Source organism: Chionomys nivalis, chromosome 20 (assembly GCF_950005125.1).
Source record: "Chionomys nivalis chromosome 20, mChiNiv1.1, whole genome shotgun sequence".
In the NCBI taxonomy this organism is placed as follows: domain Eukaryota; kingdom Metazoa; phylum Chordata; class Mammalia; order Rodentia; family Cricetidae; genus Chionomys; species Chionomys nivalis.
The window spans coordinates 50,064,413-50,086,122 of record NC_080105.1 but is presented as its reverse complement, the minus strand read 5'-3'; the positions used below and the strand labels follow the sequence as shown (position 1 = coordinate 50,086,122).

Sequence of the window (21,710 nt, the reverse complement as noted above, 5' to 3'; positions counted from 1 at the left end):
AGCTCAGAAGCATGGTTACCCCGGGCAGGTTATAGACGTGGTTGGTACTCTGCTCAGCCTCTCCTCAGAGCTCTCTGGCTATCAGATTCAAAAGGACGGGAGATGGAAACGATGGCTAGACTCACAGCAGCTAACACAGGGCTAGGGGTGTGGCTCAGCAGCAAAGCGAGGACTCAGCATGGAGGATGGAAAGGGAGGAGAGAAGAGGAGGAGAGATTGATCTCATCCAGATCACCCCAGGCATACAGACGAATAGCTGTCAATCTCTAATGTGGAAGAATGGATGTCTCTACGTTAAACACCACAAGCAAACGGAAATACACACACACCTATTCTTCAGTACATACTCTTTGAGGTTATCTTCAAGTATTAGAAAATAATGTTTTAAGTTTATATTTTGAAACTTTTACAGCTTTAATTTAAAAAACAAGTGTTACTTTGTGTGTGTGCGTGTGCTATTTTATGTATACATGTATAGAGAGAGCGTACATGCATACATGTATATATACAGCATGCATCCCTAGGCAAGAAGAGGTCACTGAACTTCAAGGGTCTTCCTCTACCTTATTCTTTCACTGAACCTGGAGCTTGCCTTCCAGCTGGCTGCCCAGTCCCCAGTGCTGGGGTTATAGTGCATATCTATACCCAGCTTTACATGGGCACCCAGAATCCAAGCTTAGGTCCTTCTGCAAGCACAGTAAGTACGTTAGCCACTAAGCCACCTCCCTAGCCAAAGTAAGTAAAACGGATAAATAAAATTAATGAACATATATATATATAATGTTATGTTATATGTTGATTATAATGTATATTATAATGTTGATAATAATACTATCTATTCACAAAATAAAAATTCTAACCCAGAGGTAGCCTCTCTAAGTGGCTCGTTGGGGTCGGGGGTGGACACAGGGCTCCATGCAGCAGCCTGAGAAATCCACTTAACCTCTAGGTACCTAGAGGCAGGCAAAGCCAGATCCTTGGCCATCGTGCAAAAGAGAAGTCCCATGCAAGCCAACAGAGCAGAGTCAGGGTGTAAAGCACAGAGACTCTCTCTCGTGGAAAGAATAAGGCCCGGGGTGCGGGCTCCTCAGAGCAGACCAGTGACGTGTCTCAGCATTAACCGTACGCACGACTTCTCTCAAGTCACATCGCAAAGGGCTACCAGTAGCCTTTCCTCTTCTTTTTCTCTTTTGAAAATTAAAACAAGTCAAAACAAAACCATTCGTGTGTAGGCCAGAATCTGGGGGTCACTGATTTGGACAAACTGGTTGGGTCAGAAGACCCCAGATCCTCCAGTCTCTGACTCCCCAGCACTGGAATTCCAGACGCAGGCCATGCGCCCAGTTTTTATGTGGATGCTGAGGTCTAACTGAGGTCTTCACACTGGCGTGACAAGCACTTTATCAGCCAAGACAATTTCCCAGCCCCATCCTTTTCTTTCTAATAAATGAAATTATAGAGTGATTTTAGAGGTGCACCAGATGGATTACAATCTGATTTTTTAAAAAATAGGACTGTACAAAGGATGAGACAAGTTCTTACTATAAGGGCTTTCTGATGAAACTTCTAGAAAACTGAAGGTTTTCAGCTGAGAAGGGAGAAAGGCCTTAAGCAAACGTCAATCGTGCTGGAATCAGAGGCTTTGAACCAGACCCTGATGAAGGGCTGCGACTCTTCCCACACGACATTATCTTCCCTTCCTATCCTGCCTCACCGCTTCCCCTAACCAGCTCACGTCAGCCATTTCACGGAATCCCACTGCTTCTCGCTGTTTCTACTGTAACAACTGCTCCAACGGACACACCACTTTTCTGCTTTGGAATGTGTATTTTCTCCAGTAACACCCCTCTTAAGGAAGAGTGGTTTTCCCTGCTAAACAACGAAGGCTTAATTGACAGGTTAGTCACTATCAAGTAACTGTAAAAGTCTTATATAAAAAAAAAAAAGTTGAATAAAGTAATATCATTGAAAACCACAAGATGGGGCTGGAGAGACGGTTTGGTGGTTAAGAGTGTGTAGTGCTCTTCCAGAAGGCTGGAGTTCGATTCCCAGCACCCATGCCCAGGAGCTGGATTTCACAATTGCCTATAATCCAGCTCCAGAGCATCTGATGCCCTCTTCTGTCCTTGACCAGTACCTGCATACATTGCACATACCTACACAGATACACATTTTATTAAAAATAAAACCAAGCAATATGATTATGTAAAAGGGCTACATGGAAGATGTAAAACACATTACCAGCTCACTGGAGAGAATGCCAACATTGACATTAACTGACGTATTTACACCACATGATAGAAATCAATAGACTCGGGGTTATTTTTTGTTGCTAGACTGCTAAATGATCATCCTATTTGATGAAATAATGTATTTTATTATTATAAAAACTATACTACATAATGCACTAGTTCCCAACCTTCCCAATGCTGAAACCCTTTAATACAGTTCTTCAGGTTGTGGTGACCCCAACCATAAAATTATTTTTGTTGTTACTTCAAAACCGTAATTTTGCTACTGTTATGAATCATAATGTAATATCTGTGTTTTCTGTGGTCTTTGAAGGTCGTGAACCATAGGTTGATAACCGGTGCTATAGTGGCAAAGAAATGTAGTTTTTGCCGGGCGGTGGTGGTGCACGCCTTTAATCCCAGCACTCGGGAGGCAGAGGCAGGTGGATCTCTGTGAGTTCGAGACCAGCCTGGTCTATAAGAGCTAGTTCCAGGACAGGCTCCAAAACCACAGAGAAACCCTGTCTCGAAAAACCAAAAAAAAAAAAAAAAAAGAAAAAAAGAAATGTAGTTTTTTCTACACCGAATCATAGGTAGGACCAGCTTCGTATAAAACAGACATACATCTTTAAAACCTTCACCATGAGCTGGGCGGTGGTGGCTCACACCTTTAATCCCAGGACTAGGGAGGCAAACACAAGTGGATCTCTGAGTTTGAGGCCAGTGGTCTACAGAGTGAGTTCCAGGACAGCCAGGGCTGTTACACAGAGAAACCCTGTCTTGAAAACAAAACCAAAAACAAACAAACAAACAAAAAAAAAAACCCTTGCCAGGCGGTGGTGGCACACCCCTTTAATCCCAGCACTCGGGAGGCAGAGGCAGGCGGATCTCTGGGAGTTTGAGGCCAGCCTGGTCTACAAGAGCTAGTTCCGGGACGGGCACCAAAGCTACAGAGAAACCCTGTCTCAAAAAACCAAAAAAAAAAAAAAAAAAACAAAAACAAAAAAACCAACAACAACAAAAAAAACCCTTCACTGTGAATCTAGTATAATGTTTATAGCAACATTACTGAATAAATGCATGAAGAGAACTCACCACTACAACAGTCTTCAGAAAAAGAAATGCACATGGTTTACAAAGCCATTTTGAAAGTAGTAAGTATGAAGGTATTAAGATAAACCACTTCCCACCAACAGGCTGGCGTTTTAAAAGTTCAGTGATACCATAAGCAAGTGCATAGAGAAACAATGCACAACCAATGCTTACAGAAAGCAGTTATCAAATAGTCAAAACTCATCAAAATGTTAAATGCTTTTGTCCTAGATCCCAGAACATTTCCTCTGAAACTCGGAGGATTTCATTATATGTATATAAAATTAGATGAGAATGATCACTGTCATATTTAAATGGTAAACATTTAGATGCCAACTAAAAACTCTGTAGACAATTAGCTACATACAGCCCACCCACAGAAAGCTGTGTTGTGACTGTAAAACAGGCAAATATATATAAAAAGACATCTACAGTTGGTAAAAGTGAGGAGCCACAGAAGAGCGCCAGGTGTGGTGTTAGCCCTCAACCCCAGCACTTCCCACAGAAAAGCAGGGAGACTCTGGGCTCCATGCTAGCTAGCCTGGACTATGGAAAGAAACCCCAATCTAACTACCTCTCACCAAGAACAAAATTCTGAATCCTATTTTCCAAAAGTATAAGGAATGTGAGTTCAGCTCAGTGGTAGGCAATACCGGGAGTGTAGCTCAGGGGTGCAAGCCTACTATGCATGCATGCCTACTATGCTTGAGGATCTGGGTTCCATCATCAACACAGCAAATATTAATCAACTGATGGCAAATCCATAACCTAACACCTTATAGGCTTCATCTGTTCACTCCTCTGTCAGTCCAAATGCTATAATATAAAGTCAGGCACAAGCCACTCATCTCTTCATCCATTAGAAGATTGGTACTGAGACCGAGGCGATCAAATACAGGATACAAAAACAAAATCATTAGCCTACCACGGAATGGGGCGGGGCGGGGGGTGTTAACTCACTGACAAGATGTGTGCATGAGACATGTGAGGGCCTGGGTTCAATCCCCCCAACACAACAAAAACTCTGGCAGCTCATCATGACCTGGGAGATCAATGGGGTCATCCGTGTTGTGTCTAGGAAAAAGGAGACTTCTCTCCATACTTAAATCCCCAGTGAACTCCAACCACTCCCAAGACAATAGACAGATGGATACTCCTTCTTCCGGCCCTCTCCTAAGCTTAGACCTCTGCTCACAGAAGACAAGTTCCTAAGGTGGTGGGGAAAATGTACTCAGCAAAAAAGCTGCTTATTCCAATGTTTTAGGTAAAGGGAAATTTCCCCTTCTTGTTCAAAGCACAAATAAATCAGAGTAATGATTTAATTCTAAATTGAATAGAAATGTATGCTATGTTGTATAAGACACACAAGATCCAAACAAGAAAATTCATTAATCTAAAAAGCAATTTTAAATCTTCTTAATTACATTGTGTATGTGTGTATGTTGTGTGTGTGTGTGTGAGTGTAGTGCGTGTGTGTTTGAAGGGCATGAGCATGCTATGACGTGTGAAGGGCATGAGCATGTTACGACACACGTGTGGAGATCAAAAGACAACTTTCGGGAGTTGGTCCTCGTCTTTCACTATACGGGACATGGAGATTGCACTTGGGTTGCCGGTCTTGACAGCAGGAGCCTTTCCCTGCTGAGCCATCTCACCGGCCCAAAAACAAATCTGAAATGCTTCCCTCATGGCAGCTTCTGGTGTCTTGTGAACCAAGTGCCACCTAAGACTTACCCTTCCCATTGACCAGAAATCAGAAGCTCTCTAATGCTCCATACTTTCACGCCTGTCTCACCAGATATGCTAAACAGCATGTTTTTGGAAAAGCAAGGGCTTGTCATCAGACCTGGGATTAACTCCTTCGGGAACTTATTACCTAGTCAATCAATCTGAGCTTCCATGGCTGTTACAGACAAGGCTACCTCTTCAGGTAATGATTAAAGTAAGTGACAATACATACAAGGCATTACGCCACATACCAATTGCTACATGAACTTCCAAACTTCGAACATAATAGGCTCGGATGTAAATACACTGTTCACCAGGTATATAGTTCAACTATAATGGGCCTGTAGTTTGGTTCTTGGGGTCATAAAACAGTAACTACAAATGTCCCCTGTCTGATGAATATTTAAATTCTTTTAAATAATTAAATTAATTAATAATTAATTAATTAAAAATTAATCCCCACTTTTAAAAATGGTACTTGAATAAAAAAAGAATAAAGTAGCTGCACCTATATATTAACAAAGAATATGTTACACAAACAATAAAGTTAAAAGACGGTCAGGCATATATCTGGGTTCACCCATATAATCCCAGCACTTGAGAGGCTGAGGCAGGAAGATCTGATTCCACATTTTAAAATGTGCACACAAGTGCACACAAACACATTCATATACATACACTTACGCATACATGTGGGGGGAACAAGTACTTCCACTTTTTCTCTCTATCTTTCTATATTCTCTCATTCCATCATAAATTTGTTTGGGAAGGGAGTTTCCCGTGAGCTCCTGTTTATAACAGATCTAACAGAGTATCATAATCAGTGCTTTGCTTCAGCTGGTAAAACCGCTTGCCATCTAAGCATGAGGATCTGAATTTGACTCAGCACACACATTTTTTAAAAAGCATGGCACCACACACAGCTGTAATCCCAGCACCAGTGAGGTAGAGCTAGAAGTCTGACTGAATTGGTGAGCTCCAGGTTCAGTGAGACCTTGTCTCCAAACATAAAGTGGAGAGTACCTGAGAGAGACACCCGACGCTGACAAACTCACACACCCTCATACGTACACATGCAAATGCATTTCACACGGTCACACATATGCGTGCACATGCGCACACACACTCAAACACACTCACACACACAAAATGGAGTTGTAACTGCTCAGACATCTATGGTGCTAACTCAGTCTTATTCAATCGGCAAAAACCACACAGCTCAAGAACCGCAAGTTCCATATAAAAGCCTAGTTTTCTGCTTGTCGTCCTCCAGAAAGTGGATGCAGACTGGATCACAGTCGTACGAGGCAGGATCCCTCACCCAGCTTTGAAATGAGAAATCTGATACTGAGCCTCCGAGACTCCGGGTCCAACGGCCTAGAATGAAATGAGGAGTACCTACTAAGGTTTTTTTCACCAGCTTCTCTTCAGAGGGGGCTGCTACCCTAGTCAGGTTCAGGGGAATCCCTCAGCCTAAGAGATTAGCATTGACCATTAAAATGCACACAGTCCAAACCTCAGAGGCTGAGTTTACAAAGTCTGGGGAGTCTGAAGCATTTTTCCCAAGAAAATGTTTACTATTCTTCTACCCTAAACACTTAGCTAAAGATACAGATATCGGCTATGAGTCACGTACACCAGCAACACAGGATGTGTCTTAATAAACGCTTTGTTATTCTCTAGGCTTCTAAAAGCTTGAACAGTTTGCCTGCCTGGTTAATGTCGTTTAAAGAGCTACAAAATGAGAACGGAACAGTGACTCTCTGGAAGCAAAGTGCCTGGAATCCACTGAGAACGGCGTTCACGTCTGGCCTGCCTGAGACCTACTCAAACTAGCCGATTTTACACATCCCTGGCCAGGAAGAAACTTGGAAAGAGTCTCTTGGAACTGTCTACAGATTCATCAAAAATAAAAGGCAATTAAAAATTAGGGGGGGAGGGGGTCATCCTGGGGATTCAACCATGATCTACACCTACTAAGCTTCATCTCTAGTCTTAAAAAAAAAAAAGATTTTAAATTTTTAAAAATAAATATCTCAGAGCATCCTGGCTAAAGAGATGAAAGCAAATAAAGAATCCTAAATAAAACTGTTTCTGTTATCAATACTCAAGTAGGTCCTTAGCATTCAACAATCTCTCTCTCTCTCTCACACATACACACACACACACACACACACACACCACATTAAGCCACACAATTTGGTTTGGTGATTTTCACATGAGCACCAGCACAGGCTTGGTGGTAGCAAGCACTTGTAATCCTAGCACTTGGGACACTGAGGCAGAAGGATTGCTGTAAGTTCTGGGGTTATATAGTAAGGTTTTGGCCAATCTGGGCTACAGAGTAAGATTCTGTATAAAATCTATACAAACAACAACAATAAAACAACAAAATGAACAGCAGAAAAATTCCTAAAAGAGGGAAAGTATTTAATAAAGACTTCTCTTTGTCTCTAACTAGTAGGATGCCTTCAAAATGCAGGCCCCAGCCATGACAAGCTTAATAGAGGCCCGAGTCTCAGAAGTTTACCCTAAGGCAATACCTGATTCCAAGAAAGATCACAAACTGAGACCATCCAGGCACCACCCTGGAACAGACCATCCAAAGGAAATTCCTAACGTTCCAACCATTGCAGATAGGATAACCTGCCAGCACACACCCATCGTTTTTCACCTAGATAACCCCTAGACAAAAGACTGCCAATCAGGGGTCTTGAACCTTAGAAATTCCTCACCCCCACCTTGCCACTATAAAATCCCAATCCTAACTGAGCTCATTTCAAGACACTGAACAAGCAGAGAGTCCGAGTTTGCAAATTTGTGTAAGAATAAAGGCTCTTTGTTTTTACATACAGGATTCAATCTCCTAGTTAGTTTTGGGGTGACTCCATGATCTGGGCATGACACAAAATGACTTTTCGCCTACCTGACTATTCAAGAAAAAAATCCCACACAGACCATTAGGAGACGCCACTAAGACCGTCACTCTTAAATAACCCTGTTACACACTCCCTGCCCCCAGTAAAAAATGACTTTTGGCCTAACAAAACTTACTTACATGTATTTGCTTAAGAAAAGCAGCTTCCCTCTGAAGCCACATTTTTAAAGTATTTTATCTGAGTTGAGAACAGCAAAATAAGAACGAAGTATGGGACAGAGCATTTGTGTGGCAGGCTCATCACAAATGACAAACAGGAGTAAAGGAAGGCCCGTTTGTCTAGCTGGTAGTTTGGGAAGCTTGTACTTCACCAAATTTTCTGAAAATATAAAGCAACAAGACCCAAATTTCACACTACCATCTTGACCCCAACCCCGCAGACTTGACTCCTGTCAGTATGACACTTGTATACACGCACACACACTCACAGGGCCAAGCCTCTCCCCTTAGGAGACCTGGAGCTACCTCCCGTTGCAAACTTAGCCCCAGTCTGGGGAGCCTCTCAACCTATCTTCCCGTGCACCGACCTGGGAACTCCTTTCCAGGGTTCTAGTTAAAACGCCGCCTTCTTCCTCTGGCTGGGAAGAGTCTTTCTCCTCTGAAGACGCCAGTCTGGCCAAGCCCCCAGCCCCAGAGCTCCTCCTGAAAGAGCACCTCTTGTGCATGGACAGCAATGTCACCTGCGGGTTACTCAGAGTAGCCAGGAAGGATTGCTCCGGGTTCAGGTGGGCCTTGCCCTTAGCCTTCTCCATAGCCAGGTCCATCGTCACTCCTTCCCTTCCCACTAGCGCAGTTCGGCTTCAGCGCACTTCTCTGGTGGTGCGAGGAAAATGCTTTCAAAAGGTCTTGCTCAATCACTGGGACAGGCGGCCTTCCCAGCAGGGCAAATTGCAGGCAGGGAGAGGCAGTCTTCAGTCTGCAGCCAGCTCAGGAACTTGCACACATTACACACCGTCGCCGGGTGCCTGTTTGCTTTGTTTATCTCCACCCAACCCAATTGGCAGTCTCTCATTCAGCACAGGTGTGGGGTACTGTGGGCCCCGGGGAACAAAATTCACGTACACCATACCCAAGGAGCCCAGCACCTAATCTCCCAAATCCAGGCACGGCTTCCTTTTGGCCACCTGTACTCCTAGAAATCTGGCGAGAGACAAAGGTGATGAGGCACTTCCTCATAGTGCCAAGCTGCAAGGGTTTTCCTGGAATAGTTTCAGTGGCTTCGTCCAGCTCCAGCACTGGAGGGCGGTCTACTGGGTAAGCCAAGTATTTCCCAGACAACAGGACTTGCATTCCCAAACAAGCACTAGGAAGCTCCATGCTTCCTGCAGCTTTGCGTTCCCTCGACTTCAGTAAGAACTGACTGCGCAAACACACAGCTAGCAAGGCTCACTCGGCCTTTATATGGGCACAATTGGCAGGAACTAATCCATAACTCAGCCTTCTCAGGCTACCTGCTGCTCCACCTGAGGATCACCAGACAGTGTGGAAATCCAGGCAGTTGCCCTCGGTCAGGCAGGGCAGTCTCCTTTCCCGTCCCCCACCTGACCCACTAAGGAAGGTGACTTCATGCCCTATGGGAAGAAAATTCAGACAGACACTGGCCACGTCTACTGTTGGTGTGTGGAAGGTACACAAGGCAGAGTGAACGGAATCGGTGTGTAAAGCATTCACTCTGGGAGTAATCATTTCTGCATTACTCCCCACAGCTGAGCACACCACGTTCAGCTCACTGAAACATATATGTAGAATCCGTGTCCTTCTGTAGCCACACAACAACATCTCTCTCTACCTGAAAATGAGCTCAAGAACTCTGGACCAAGAGATCTGTCCTTGAGTGAGTGGTGTCGGGGATAGAGCTCAAGTGGAGCCACCTAGCATGTTCCACCCTGGGTTCCAGTTCCAGTACTACAACCAACTAATTAACCCAACAACCAACCAACCCAACAACCAACCAACCCAACAACCAGCCAAACCAACAATCAGCCCAACAACCAACCAACCCAACAACCAGCCAAACCAACAACCAGCCAAACCAACAATCAGCCCAACAACCATTTACGTGTGCCTAAATATTTGGGGTTTTGTTTTACTTTTTGTTTCAGTGGCACTGAGATAGAACCCCAGGACCTCCTGCGGGATGGGCAAACACACCTAGAAGAATTTCTAAGCATAAGACTTACAAAATTGCAATACATTTGTGATATGGAAATACAGTTGTTAGAACATGAAGACAGAAGGGGGCATTACAGAACTTACAGGCACAGGCCACTTTCTTGAGCCAGAAGATCTAGTCCAAACTGCTCTTTCATCTTTCCCTCACATCTGACCCCAGTCCTCTCTCTCAATCCCATCTCCCCAGCTATTCTGATTAGCCTTCCTCTCTTTCAAATTGCCCCTGTCGCCGGGCGGTGGTGGCGCACGCCTTTAATCCCAGCACTTGGGAGGCAGAGGCAGGCGGGATCTCTGTGAGTTCGAGACCAGCCTGGTCTACAAGAGCTAGTTCCAAAACCACAGAGAAACCCTGTCTCGAAAAAACAAACAAACAAACAAACAAAAAAAAAAAACAAATTGCCCCTGTCCCCTATTGAAATTCCAGCAGCACCGAGGTCAACACTATCTGTGCATATAATTCCTGTTAGGGAAATTCAACTGTCAAGAACACTTGGAGAGACAGAAGAAACTCTTTCATTACAGGAGGCTGCAACCCAAGCTCACACTATGAAAAGGTCCTTCAACTTTTGTAGGTCTGATAAGAGGGGCGGTCTTAGTCCCGTGTCCACCAAAAGGAATTTTCAACAGGCACGATTACAGGAGCAGACATTTTTGTACAGAGATGTTTTGCAGGCAGCAATAAAAGAAAGTAAATATTTGCTAGAGTTATGGACCTTCAATGTGGCCAAATGGGAGAAGGACAAAGGGAATGGGCCAATGCATCTTCCTAATGTGGCTACATTAAATAAAACTCCTTTTTCTGATTTTCACTTTTAATTTGGCTCTTTTAATTGACCTCTTGAGAGCAGATAGCCAGACCTGACTTGGGGCATAGGCTGGGACCCCAACCCCTGCCACGCATCCCCCACCCTGAGTTCAATAACATTAGTAGTAATTAAAGCATACAGACTTTGGCAGGTAAAAGGATATCTTTTTAGCAAATAGGATCTGCAATGTGACCTTTACTGAGATAGCTGTTGTACTTACTCTTCCAGGCAGTGTTTATTTTTCCCAGCAAAAGGAGTAGAGGTCTCAATCAGCAGGCAGAAATCAGTATACTTCAGTAAAGCCAACTCATTTTACTTCTACATAACCCTCTGGTTACTAGGCAACGATTTCGATGAAGCTATTATATCATAGAGTAATAACATAATTATAAAGGTATTCTCATCATCTCTTGTTCATTATCTTTCCTAGAAGTCAACCGTCCTTTGTCCACCGACTCTGCGAGCTGATTATCCACTCTTGCTTCGGCTGCCTCGTAGGTGCTCAGTTCTGAGAAATGGCTGAGCTCTGGAACGAGGATCTTCCATCAATGGTAATGAACAAAGTCAGGTGCTAGGTAAGTCTGTTTAAATACATTTAAATAACTGAGTTGAGCTGTATGCACACAGCAGGGAATGCTTTTTAACCAGAATTCTTTAGAGGTTTTGGTCCTGTTTTTCTTTTAGATGGGTCTTACTATAGCCCTGATTGATCTTAAACTTACCACATAGACCATTCTGGCAATCCTTCTGCCTCTGCTTTCTGAGTGCCAGTATTATAGGCATGTTCAACCATGCCTAGAAGTTCTACCTAGAAATTGCTTTTCTGTCTCCTTTATACAAATCCAAGTGCAAACTCCATTATGCTCTCATTCATTCCTTCTAGAACAGCAGGTCTCCAAAGTGTCACCTTGCACTCATGTATTTTGACTCCCACATGTGAAAATTTTGCTGTGTCCTAAAACAAAATTCACACACACACACACACACACACACATTTATATATACATATATACGCCACACACTCCCTTTGCTGTCCCAAACAACCATTTTGCAAGCTGAGAAGCCTGGGCCCCAAAGGCAGATGGGCAGCTCATGTTTCCATGAGCCCCTAGGACAAAAGCGCCCTGTTCGGGGGAGGGACATCTGGCACAGCAAACATTTCACCACTCAAAAAGATTACTAGTTTGACCCAGGAGCTTTCACTAGAAGGGCCTTCAAGAAAGACCCTGGGGCGGGCCGGGCCAGCCCTCTGAGGCACAAGAAGAGTCTCAGATTCTGTGACAGGACAGGACGGCAGAATCTGACACTAAGCTGTATGCTGGACACAGAGGCCTGGAAGTTTCCCACACTGGGAATATGGTTCTCAAACACCACGTTCCCCACAGCTAAGGGTCCACTGTTCATCCATCCTTCAAGCCAGAACACAGACCGGTCAGACTGAAAGCCAAATGTTAAGTGTGCTCACAGCATAAGACCCCAAAACCTTGGTCTAGCCCTGTAAGTCATGCCTGACCCTCCATCCACGTACCCTCTCAAACTTGCCAGATCTAGCCGGGGTCCCACATCCAGTGTCCCAGCCTAGTCTGGCCACCTCTGCCTGAATCACCACCAATTTCCAGGTTTCTGTCATGACTCGCTCTGCCTACCCCACAACTCACAAGTTCACCCCATACCACACAAAACCTCTGCACCAGCCATGTCTGACCCCACACTCCAGGCTGGAACTGGGACATGCGTATCACTAACCCAGTCCCATCTGTCCACCCGGCTTCATTCCACCTGAGCCATTTCCAACCTCTCGGCCAACACGCTTGTATGTGTGCTCTCTTCTGTCCCCAGCTGCTCTGTCCATATCAGACACAGAAAAAGAGGCCCAGATCTCATGGCAAAATGCAAAAAATATGAAAGATCAAGTCAGTATAGTATCTCCCATTCTAAATCCACCTGTCTTGTAGAAATGTTGCTGATGAGAATTAACCACATGAACCCCAAGGCACAGAATTTAAAAGAACAATCATAGACTTCATCGAAGAATTCAAGGAGTTTAAAGAAGACACAAAGAAACAGCTCAGTGGAATTAAGGAAAAAAGAGCTTAAGAATAAAGAAAGCAAACAAAAACAAAAAAAGAATAAACTCCTGAATGATGATCAACAAACGGACAACAGCCAGGCATGGAGGTGCACCTCCCAGCACTCAGAGGCAGAGGTGGACAGGTCTCTTTGAATTCAAGGCTAACCTGGTCTACAAAGTAAGTTTCAGGACAGCCAGGGCTGAGAACTTGTAAAAAAAAAGAAAGAAAAAAAGAAAGAGAAAAACACATATACAAGCAATATTATACAGACTGAGCAGAGTACATTTATATATTTAGGAATATATGTATAAACATGTATGTGTGTCATGATAATTAATGAAAAAAGAAGCTTACAAATTTGAAAGAGCTCAAGGAAGGGGACATGGGAGTGTCTGGAGACACAGACGTATGCTGGATGGTTTTTATGACATCTTGGCTTAATCTATAGTCATATAGATGGAGAAATCCCAGTTGGGAAAAGAAAAAAAGAAGCCTCCATCAGATTATGCTGAAGGCAGGCCTAAGGCAAGCCTGTAGGACATATTTTAGATTGTGATTGATGTGGGAAGGCCAAACCCCTCGTGGGTGGGACTACCGCTGGGCTAGCGATCTTGAGTCACATAAAAAAGTAGGCAGAGCAAGCCCGTCAGCAGCAGCACTTCTCCATGGCCTCTCCATTAGCTCCTGCCTCCAGATTCCTGGCCTGACTGAGTTCCTGCCCTGACTTTCCTTGATCATAAACAATGACATGAAAATGTAAGCCAAATAACCCTTTCCTCCCCCAGTTGCTTTTGGTCGTGGTGTTTATCGCAGCAATAGAAACCCTAACTGAGACAGCAAGGGGGAAGTGATGTAATTACATTAAAATCTAAAAAAAAAGAAAATAAAGAAATAGCACTTTCTAAAAATAACCTCCACAGGAGCACAAGAGGCATTTGCCCTTAGAACAGTAGAGGGCAGCATTCGGGTGTGAAAAGATTCTTTTAATCTTCAGGCACCCGGGTGGAGCAAGGCAGCTGCTGGTTAAAGTTCCCCATGGTCCCACACTAATGCATTATGGAAGCTAAAGCTTCCCAAGATGAAACAGCTAGCTCAGGAGGACTTTAACTCTGGGGCATGAATAGGAAATGGAAACAAGCCAACCAACCACAGACAAGCTCACTGGAGAGTGTACTTAAAGTTCTATTGGGCCACACAGCCTGGAGTGGGAAACTAACAGTTAAATCATAGGAAGACCAGATGGGGCCAGAATGAGAAAAACCTGGAATATCAAAAGGCAAGCTTCGGTTTCACAGGTCATTGTGTGAACAGTCCCCTCCCTGGCTACTCTCCTCCCTGGACCCGCCTAAATAACTCCGGCTCTGCTGTAAATTCCACAGGATGCACACAAGGCTGCTGAAAAATGGTGAGATAAACTCCCCCTTCAGGTGCTGCCTAACGCCTTGAGAGGGCTCTGGCGCCACCTGGAGGCCCAACGCCTCCCAGTAACCACGGCACACCCATGTTTTAGCTCTTCTTTGTTAAGATTCCTTGTCCCATTTCCAGCCTACTGCTCCTCTCCCTGAAATACTAAAACATGGAAACAATAAACAAACAAACATGACCTTTCTTGGACTCCACCACCTACCAGATCCCTTTCTTCTAATAGCTTGGAGCAACCCATTTTGGCTGCCATGATCAGTCTCCAGGTAAGCCCATACTCCTATTCTATTCCACTCTACTCTGAGTCCTACACTAGAGCCTTGTAGGCACCAAAGTGCGAAGTGCTGGAGTCCAAGTTCCCTCCCACTCCCCCAGCTGATCCTATAGGTCTCTTCAAATGCATACATTCTCTGGTCATCTTATTCGGTCCTATGGAAATACACCTTTCTTAGTCTGATCAGGCTGGGTAACAACGTTCCTCAGGCTGGGTCTTTTGTAAATGACAACAATGGACTTCTCATAACTTAGGTCAGGAGCCTAAGATCAAGGCGAGCAGATTTAGTGTGTGTTGGGCACCGCTCCCCACACGATGAGGCAGATCCCAGTAGCATCCTCACATGGCAGAAGAGCTAAGGGAGTCAGGCCTTCAAGCCTCTTTTCTAAATGAACAACTCCCTTTATTTTTGGAGTTTAGACCTAATTCCATCATTCCCTCCTCCCCTTTTCAAGCCTCTTCTATAAATCACCAATCCCATTAGGTCTGCCCTCCTGAGTTAACTGCTTCTAAAGACCTGACCCCAGACACGGGAATCTGGAGAAGACAGGCTTTCATTCCCTGGCACCACATTTAGGGACCCAAATGCTCTGTCACTATCTCCCTTGGATGTCAATATGCGCCACAAAATAAGCTTTTCTACAACTGAGCAGCTCCCAATACTCTCCCCTTCCCTGTCCGTTCGTTAGTCTTCGCTAATTCATGACGTTCCTCCCAGCTATGGCCCAGGGCTCACTACTAATAAGTGTCTCCTCTCAAATCTGGCATCTTTTAAAAACTCTTAAAGTGGTCTTGGAAGAGTGTGCCTGCATCCCAGCACTCAGGAGACTGCAGCAGGAAGACTGCCCAAGTTCAAGGTCAGCCTGGGTTGCCTAGCAACTACTGGACCAGCAAAGGCAACTAACAGGTCCCTGTCTTAAAAGGCAGAAAAAAGAAAAATTCCTTAGTGACCACTGACTTCTCAACACAGAATAAACTGGAAAATTGAATAATAAATAAAATAGGGAATTGTTACTCCCCAGAGAGGATTTCAGGGTGTCCCCTACACTCAAGAGCAGAACCTAAAATCCTTACAATACTGTCAGAGAGCACGCGCACTCTCCCTGGTCCTGGGATCTCATATTCTGATGACCATTCTCATCTTCCTGTTCCTTAAATAAAGGGACTTAGAACCGCCGGTTCCCTCAGTGTGGAGGCTCCTCCCACCAGAATCCCATAGACAGATCCTCCTCCCATCCATCAGCTCTTAGGGATCCTCACTCACTTAAAAACCTCATAAATCAGTTCCCCCAAAACTATTTCATTTAAATTACAAATATTCCCAACTCCCTAGCAACCTTCTCCACCTTATTTCCCTCCCCAGAGCAGTCAGCCAGCACATGCTACAGTAATTACTGACATGTGGGCTGTCGGCAAATGCAGATAGGCAGGAATTAAATTCCACGGGGCAGGAATCCTTTGTCAGTTGGTGCTCATGCCAGTTGTACTCCCAGTGCTGAAACACTGCTGGACTTAGTTTCTCAACATTTGTTGAATATATGAATGAACTCCTGTGACTGTAGAGAATTGAAATGTTGCTGGTCTTGAGCCAACTTTATTATCTTGGGTTATCTTAAGCCTTCTTAATAACAATTGCTTGATCTAACATCCATCCTTGTGCCTACTAGGTAAATCCTTTTGGTATGTACAACCCTCTAAATTCTCCCAACCAAAGGCTAAGAATTTCATCAGACAGCACCTGGGGCATAGAGCAAATGTTTTCCTTCCTTTGCTGTATCCCACCTCCCTGATGTTCCCATGATGTATTTGTAATTTTCATTGTTCTGTCTCTATACAAGCATTATAAAACCATTACCACATTAGAGCACGGTATTTAGGGTATCTGTGTTTCTAGGCCATTGTCATTCACACTTGGCTCCAGAATAAACCATCCTGTAATCCTTTGAAGTGATAGCTGAGTTTTGCCTCAAGTGGTAAAAAATAATTTTAAAAAATAACCGACAGGCCAGGCGGTGGTGGCGCACGCCTTTAATCCCAGCACTCGGGAGGCAGAGGCAGGCGGATCTCTGTGAGTTCGAGGTCAGCCTGGTCTATAAGAGCTAGTTCCAGGACAGGAACCAAAAAGCTACGGAGAAACCCTGTCTCGAAAATCAAAAAAAAGTTCCAGGACAGGCTCCAAAACCAGAGAAACCCTGTCTCGAAAAACCAAAAAAGAAAATCAAAAATAATAATAATAATCAACAGGTCTCTGGAAAAAGTCCTGATGACTTAGAACCAGTGAAGACATTTAAAAAGGGCAGGGAATTGGGTTTTGGTTCCATATACAGCCATTTTTAGGATCAAATTTAAGAAGATCTCTGGAATGCCTTCAAGATTATTCTTCCATTGTGTGAAACAATGTCTGTCTATGTTAATCTCTCCATCAAGTGTTTGCTCAGCTGCACCCCCAGTGTCTTTGCCCAGTACCCCATTATTCTTTACAGAGCGATTTGGCTGAGACTTTTCCATCTCAGTCTCCTTCCCTTGTTATGACAGTTTCCATTCTGGATCCATCCTCCTGTGTTCTACTCTAGAGACCGAGAGAAACCCCGCAGCACTCCATACACCTTGCTTAGTGTCTTCGTTTGTTAGGCTTTGTGTTTTGTTTCCATCAAATATCTTAGCTCATCACTCTCTGGATCTACTTTCCACAAGTATCAGGCTGTGGCCACGGTTTATCCAAGTTCTTTGCCACACTGTAATAGAGACGGCCTTCCCTCCAGCTCCCAGTAAGACTCCTATCATTTCTATCTGAGGTCTCATGACAATGGCTTTTACTGCTCTATCTGCACCACCACTCCAATCAACCACTGAACTGAGGTGGGGATCTGAGCTTTATCTACAACCGCTCCCTTCTGAGCCCTCACCAGAATCGCCCTCAACACTTTGTTTACAACAAGCCACAGTTTTTCTAGCCTAAGCCAAACTCTTCCAGCTTCAACCTACTTCCCAATTCCAGGTGCCTGCTACAGTGCTCCTTCTCAACATCCGTCTCTTAGTCTATCTGGGCCACTGTAACAACACAGTAATTTATAAAGAACAGAATTGTGTGTCTCACCGTTGGAAAAGGCAAGAAATCAAAGATCAAAGACACTAGGTCAGTGTCTAGCCGGGGTTACGTTTTATTCAGGATGGTGTCTTGTTGCTGCACTGTCCTGAGAGAAGGACCAGTGTCCTCACTGGTAGACGAGACAGAAAGGGGCAGGAGGTAGGAAGCAAACACTTTCCATGAAGACTTTTCCCAATTTCACGAGGGCTCAACCCTCCTGCTCAGTCACCTCCGAAAGGGCATAGCCCTTCATATTGTTGCACCAGGATTATGTTATAATTATTATTATTATAATTTAAGGACAAACACATTTAAGTCAGAGAAAGGACATTAAAATAAACATCGGGACAGATAGGCCTTGGCATTCATGGAAGATAGAGGAGAGGTTTCGGGACCATGACGAAGGCAAAATCAGAAAGTACTCAGAAAAGCAGGGCTAGGACGGTGGCCTGTGCGTGTCAGGAGGCACAGCAAACCGCCATGACAAACGTCTCATGCCTGCAAAAACCCACAGACCACGTCTACCTGCCAATTCCCCTCAAGGGCATAAATCTTAGAGTTGCCATGTCTAGAGAAAACACTGAACACACTGGTATTTTTTATATAAATCTTAGACATTAGCAAAACCAGATAGCATATTGTTCATCTATCCAGACACACGTGAAGCATTTTAAAACACAAAAGGCTGAATTACAGAGGCTGCAGATATAGCTCAGTGGTGGAGTCTGTGCTTGGTACACCCACGGCTCTGTGTTCAAATCCAAAGCAATACAACCTGGGCTATAGCAAACACAGAACAAAGAAAGGCAGTTGACCGCTACAGTGGATACTTCTGTAGATGGTGGGGGGCGGGGAAATGAGGGCAGCGGGCTAAGGATACAAGTCAGTGGAAGAAACAACAAAAAAAAAAGTGGGAGAAGAGGAAAGTTGGATAGACATGAGACTACGAGATAATATTCTTGCTCTTTTTTTGGAGTGGGTTGGGTATCCTAGGTCATCAACTGCAGCCAGAATTAATGAAAACCCACACTGATGGGCACACCTGTGATGGATTTTCTTGATTGATCATTTGAGGTGGGTAGACCCATCTTAAATCTGGGCCAGACCTTCTGGTGGTGGCCTATATAAAGGACATGGAAAAAGGAAGTACCTGTTCTTTGCCTGCTTGCCCTCACTTTTGATGGCAAGTTCGTTCCTTCGCTACTATTAGGGCCTACTTCTTCAGGATTTGGTGCATACTGAAGACCTAAGACATCCAGCCTTGTGGACCGGACAACTATTGGGTTCTGGACTTTCCATAGGGAGGCAGCCACTGCTGGAATAGTAACCCACTCTAATAAACGGTGGGGGGGGGCTGGTCTATCAGTTCTCCATCTCTAGAGAAGCCTCATTAACACATGGGGTAAGCATGCATGTGTCACGAATGTGTACATCATGTAGAAGAGGACACGGGACGTTTTCCACTGTCACTCTGCACCTCCGCTGTGAAGACAGGCTCTCTCACTGAAATGGAAGCTAGCCATTTTAGCTAGACTGGCTGGCCAGACAGTTCCTATCAGCCTGTTTCTGTCCGTACTTCCCACAATGCTGGGTTAACAGGAAACCTCCGCCATAGGCAGCTCCTGCATGGGTGCTGAAACTCAAATTCAGGTTCTCATGCTTGAACGAGGGTCACTAAGCCATCTCCTCAGTCCCAATATTCTTATTCTTAGGTTGGGTGAGGTATAGAGGCATAACCTATAGTATTACATTTTAGAACTGGATATAGATGTTTGCATGTAATTCTTCCATAGCCAATAAACTGACGAAATAATGAGAAAAATGCTAAGTGATCAAAGAATGAAAACGGGGACATGCAGGACTCTTTCTCTGGAGAGAAGCAAGTCCAACTAGGAGAGGGCACAGAGTCCCGGAGAGACTTCAGAATAAAAGCCAGTAGCCGGCTTCACGGGCAGTGAGGTGGGAGTGAAGGGAGGATCAGTCCCCCAGAGTCCACGCAGGCAGGGGGGAAGGTCAAAGGTCGAGCACGACCTTGAAAAGAAGACTGAACTGCCCTCTGATTCTACAGAAGAGAAAACACAGTTTGTACAGCATGGTGACATGCAGGAGAATAAGGCAGAGGTTTAGGGTCAGTCTAGGCTACATGTCCTGGCCTCAAAAAACAAAGAAAAAGGAAAAGGAGGAGGAAGGGGAACGTTGTAAATCTCAATAAAAATTGGGGTAAGGGGGCTTGTCAAGCAAGGAAGTTAAAAAAAAAAAAAAGGACACCCAGGGGTACCATGCTCCTTAAAGTAAGAAGGGAGGATACTTGTTGAGAGTAAGGAACAAGACTGAGTCACTGTCCCTCCTACAAATGGTAACAGTGTTTAAGTTCATAACCAGATAGATAAAGGCCAAGTCAAAGGCACAACCGAGATAAGGAACAAACTGCTAGCAGAGCCAGCTACACAGTTGCCTGGCTTTTTTGGCACCAGCAACACTTACATTCTAAGAGGGCGGATTTCACAATTTCTGGCCATTATTTGGCCAGGGGGTTAGCTCTGTGTACAGGCACAAAGCTCTGGGTTCCAGCTTCCTCTGGCTAGTTTTCATGTCAACTTGACACAGGCTAGAGTCATTCTGGAAGGAAATCTCAATTATGGCAAGCCGGCGGGTAATTTTCTGAATTAATGATTGATACGGTTGGGCCCATCCCATACGGAGTGGGTGCCACCCTGGATGATATAAGCAAGCAAGCCACGATGAGCGAGTCGGTAAGCAGCACCCCTCCGTGGCTTCTGCATCAGTTCCCGCCTCCATGCGCCTGGTCTGTGTCAGTCCCCGTCCTGACTCCCCTCAGTGATGGACAGTGATGTGGGACTGTGACCAACAAACAAACCCTTCCTCCCCCAGCTGCTTTTGGTCCCGGTGTTTATCACAACATTAGACACAGCCCTAGCCACACAAAGGAAAATAAAGCTATTCTGCTCTGCTCTGTTGCGTCCACCTTTGAACTGCTATTTTCTTCTGTAACTTAGTTTAAAAAACAAAGGGTTAGGGTGCAGCTAGCACGTATAAGGTGTGGCAAGTCCCCAACGTCACGAGAAAGACCAAACTAAACATTAACAGGCATTTTCAGAATTTCACCTGGTAATGGTTTTATTTTTTTGTGGGGTTTTTTTTCTCATATAGTTGGGAACAATATACAGCCACTTGACCAATGACACTTCCTTGATACCTGGGCTGTGGTTACCAGCAACAACCATGGGCCACCCTCTGATTCAAACTGAAATGACTGCCAGTAAAGCATTTAAAACCCAGCTACGGGGCTGTGGAGTGGGCTCTGCGGTTAGGTGCTTCGGCTGCTCTTCCAGAGGACCCAGACTTGATACCCAGCAGCTCACAACTGTCTGTAACTCCAATTCCAGGGGATCTACCTCTCTCTTCTGGACACCAGGCACTAACGTGGTGCACAGATAAATATGCAGGTTAAAAACACTCATACACCTAAAAATAAGAGAAAAGAAAGCTGTAAAAAAAAAAAAGAAAAGAAAAAGAAACTGAAATTATAAAGGAAACAATAAACACAAATTAAAAGTCAGGCTTGGTACAGTGCATACCTGTAAATCAGGCATTGAAGGCCCTAAAAGGCCTGGTAACTGCTGCCCCACAGAGAGGCCCCTGAAGAAAAACACAATGGGCGAAGTAATGATTCATTCACTCTTGAACAACTGAAGGAAACCTTTACAAACTATGGGGAAAAAAGGAAGCCCACTGTGGTGACTCACGCCTGTAATTCCAGGACTGGGTAGGAGGGTGTAAGTCTTAGACCAGCCTGCACTACCTAGCGAGATCCCCACCTCAGGAAGAAAACTATATTATGAAATGTTCTCATTCCCTTCAATGCT

The 21,710-nt window shown here is 44.6% G+C and overlaps 1 protein-coding gene across 2 annotated transcripts in view; it reads right to left on the bottom strand.

The window, feature by feature from the left end:
- Atp7b (ATPase copper transporting beta) overlaps positions 1–21,710 on the bottom strand; it is a 69,168-nt gene that overhangs the window by 43,991 nt on the left and 3,467 nt on the right. Inside the window, exon 1 of one of the 2 annotated variants that reach the window (XM_057752575.1) lies at positions 8,517–8,800. The exons of the other annotated variant lie outside the window; for it this stretch is intronic. Within the exon in view, the coding sequence (XP_057608558.1) occupies positions 8,517–8,753 (237 nt within the window). The 5' untranslated portion in view covers positions 8,754–8,800. Of the gene's footprint in view, positions 1–8,516; positions 8,801–21,710 lie in introns of those variants that run through there. 2 annotated transcript variants of the gene reach the window in all.